This window comes from Myotis lucifugus, unplaced genomic scaffold (assembly GCF_000147115.1).
Source record: "Myotis lucifugus unplaced genomic scaffold, Myoluc2.0 scaffold_2320, whole genome shotgun sequence".
Classification (NCBI taxonomy): Eukaryota; Metazoa; Chordata; class Mammalia; order Chiroptera; family Vespertilionidae; genus Myotis; species Myotis lucifugus.
Genome location: NW_005873368.1, coordinates 13,622 through 16,368, shown reverse-complemented (window position 1 = coordinate 16,368; position 2,747 = coordinate 13,622). Strand labels below are relative to the sequence as shown.

At 61.9% G+C, this 2,747-nt stretch overlaps 1 protein-coding gene across 1 annotated transcript in view; it reads right to left on the bottom strand.

Moving 5' to 3' along the window:
* Positions 1-677: 677 nt before the first annotated feature.
* Positions 678-2,747, bottom strand: part of IDH2 (isocitrate dehydrogenase (NADP(+)) 2, mitochondrial) — a 9,710-nt gene continuing 7,640 nt past the window's right edge. The window contains exons 7-10 of the mRNA XM_006108439.3: positions 2,101-2,213; positions 1,868-1,965; positions 1,683-1,775; positions 678-1,012 (exon numbers count right to left, since the gene is read on the bottom strand). Coding sequence (XP_006108501.1) covers positions 925-1,012; positions 1,683-1,775; positions 1,868-1,965; positions 2,101-2,213 — 392 coding nt within the window. The 3' untranslated portion in view covers positions 678-924. The remainder of the gene's footprint in view (positions 1,013-1,682; positions 1,776-1,867; positions 1,966-2,100; positions 2,214-2,747) is intronic.

Below are 2,747 nucleotides of genomic sequence, written 5' to 3'. Positions count from 1 at the left end.
TCAGTGTTTAAGCATCGACCCATGAACCAGGAGGTCACGGCTCGATTCCAGGTCAGGGCACATGCCGGGATTGCGGGCTCGATCCCCAGTAGGGGGCGTGCAGGAGGCAGGTGGTCAATGATTCTCTCTTATCATAGATGCCTCTCTCTCTCTCTCTTTTTCTGATATCAATAAAAATATACATACAAAACAGAAAAAAAGAAAAAGAATGGAGGAGATGAACTCAAGTCCGGGGCTCAGCGACCCAGACCCCACGGGGGCCATTCACACCCCCAGCCCCCAGCCCCCAGCCCCCTAGCAGCTGTGAGTGGAGAACCAGAGGCGGCTGCCAAGGGAGGGGGCCTGTTTTCAGTACCAAGAAAAGGGCAAGGGCTCTGGAGATGTTTAGAAGGTGAAAACCGGAAAGAAAAAGAAAAACACAACCTGAATCTATGGAGAAGTGATGACCCCCAAACAACATAGGAACCACGCTAGGAAATTCCAGGGAGCCCACAGGCCTGCGCCCCCAGAGTCCCAGCGGCTACTCGGGGGGGGGGGGCCCCTGGAGCATCCTGCTCGGTCCCCTCCCCCCACGGGGCCCAGGACTAGATGGAGCCTGGGACAGACCTCCTGTCCCCGTGGAGCCCCCGCCCTCCGGGCCCCAGCTGCCTCCTCCCCTGAGGGACAAACACAGCAGACAGCTTTGTGAAGAGGTTTTAGTAGCTAAATATGGCACCACGTGTTCCAAGGCGATATAAATTACAGTCTGCGGAACATACTGACGGGCTGAGGTAAAACACACCGCTCCTGCCTCCCGTCACCTCCGCGAGGGGCAGCGCAGAGACTTGGAAAAACATGTCGCTTATAAAAAAACGTCCCCTAGAAAGGCCTCCTGAGAGGGCTGAGGCTCACCCTCCGCGAGTCCAGGACCGGGGCTCGCCGCCCCTACTTCTGCCCCAGGGCTTTGTCCAGGTTGTTCTTGATGGTGTCCAGGAAGTCCGAGGTGTTCAGGAAGTGTTCGTTCAGCTTCACGCTGCCGAGAGAACACCACCGGCGTGAGGGGCAGAGCCCGAGCTTGGGGGTCTTGATGGCAGCCCCTGTGGGGAGGGGCGTGGCCGGGCCACCTGCGGGTCACAGGTCCCCCGCCGCCCGCCGCCAAGGGGCCGCGGCCAAGTCAGCGGGAGCCTGGGAAGGTCTGCCTGTTCTCTGGCAGGTGAATGGGCCGCTGGGTACAAGGTCCCCTGGGAGAAGCGGGGAGATGGGTGCCGGGGCGGGTGGATGGGGACCAATCAGTGGGCCTGGTCTGGGAAGCTTGGCTCGAGCCATCCCTCAGGGCTGTGGACCTGTCCTGCCCCCAGGCTCCTGGTGGCGAAGCTGACTGAAGACGGGGGCCTCGCCCTAGCCGGTGTGGCTCAATGGATAGAGCGTCGGCCTGTGGACTGGAGGGTCCCAGGTTCGATTCCCGGTCAGGGCGGATCCAGCCCGGGTTGTGGGCTCGATCCCAGTAGGGGGCGTGCAGGAGGTAGCCAATCCATGAGTCTCTCTCATCATTGATGTTTCTCTCTCTCTCTCCCTCTCCCTTCTTCTCTGAAATCAATCAATCAATAAATAAATGGGGGCCTCTAAGAAGGGTCCCCCAGCTTCTGCCCACTGGTCCCCGAGACCCCAGAAGGCCAGCCCTGCCCTCCACCCCGGCCACGCACTTGCTGAGCCCATGGATGCAGCCTGCCAGGTCCTTGGTCATGGCTCCGCTCTCCACTGTCTGCACGCACACCTTCTCCAGGGTCTGGGAAAACCTGCAGGGGGCGGTGCAGAGTGAGCCCTGGGCTGGACAGCATCCAGCCCGGAACTTGCCCCGGGGCCAGCGCAGCCCCTCTTCCGGGCTCACCTGATGAGGTCCTGGTTCCCGTCCAGCTTCCCCCGGTGCTCCAGGCCCCGCGTCCAGGCGAAGATGCTGGCGATGGGGTTGGTGCTGGTCGGCCGGCCCTGGGGGCAGCGGGCGCAGGGGAATTAAGAGCCCAAAAGCCAACAAGGGGGGCAACCCGGAGGCAGCTTCCCAGCCCTCGACTGACAGGGCCAGGCCCGTCCTCCCAGCCCGTGTGGCACGCTCCCCACGCGTACCTTCTGGTGCTCCCGATAGTGGCGCGTGACTGTCCCGTGAGCAGCCTCAGCCTCGATGGTCTTTCCGTCGGGGCAGACCAGCACGGACGTCATCAGGCCCAGGGAGCCAAAGCCTGAAGGGTGGGAAGAGCCTCCTCTGAGTGTGGGCGCCTCGCCTCCAGTCGCCTGGATCCAGCCCACCTGCCTTCCGCCTGTCACTCAACTTATGACTCCACCCACCCTGGGGGTTGGGGGTAGGGGGTAGGGCAGGCACTGTTTCTGGTTTGTCCACCCTGGTCGTGGGGCTCCAGGGCCCAGCACAGGGCAGGGGAGCAGTCACAGGTGGCGAGAGCTGGCCCGTTAGCATAGACAGGTTTTCCACTCCAAACCTACCCTTTCGCCAATCTAGTTTGCTTTGCAAAAGGGTGAATTTGCTTTGCAAAAGGGTGAATTTGAAGCGGAACACCTGCGCCTGTGACCCCACCTCCAGGTGTCCCACAGCCCCTGGCCCCTGGGGCCCAAGACCCCACAGAGGTCTGCGCACCCAGCCCGGCCCGTGGCCGGGAGGCACGTTGGAGCAGAAGGAAGGAAGCCTGCTGCAGCACTTCCCAGCGCCGCTTTTATCTGCTGCTCTTTCCGGCTACTTGCAAGCTTTGTGGTAAGTTTCC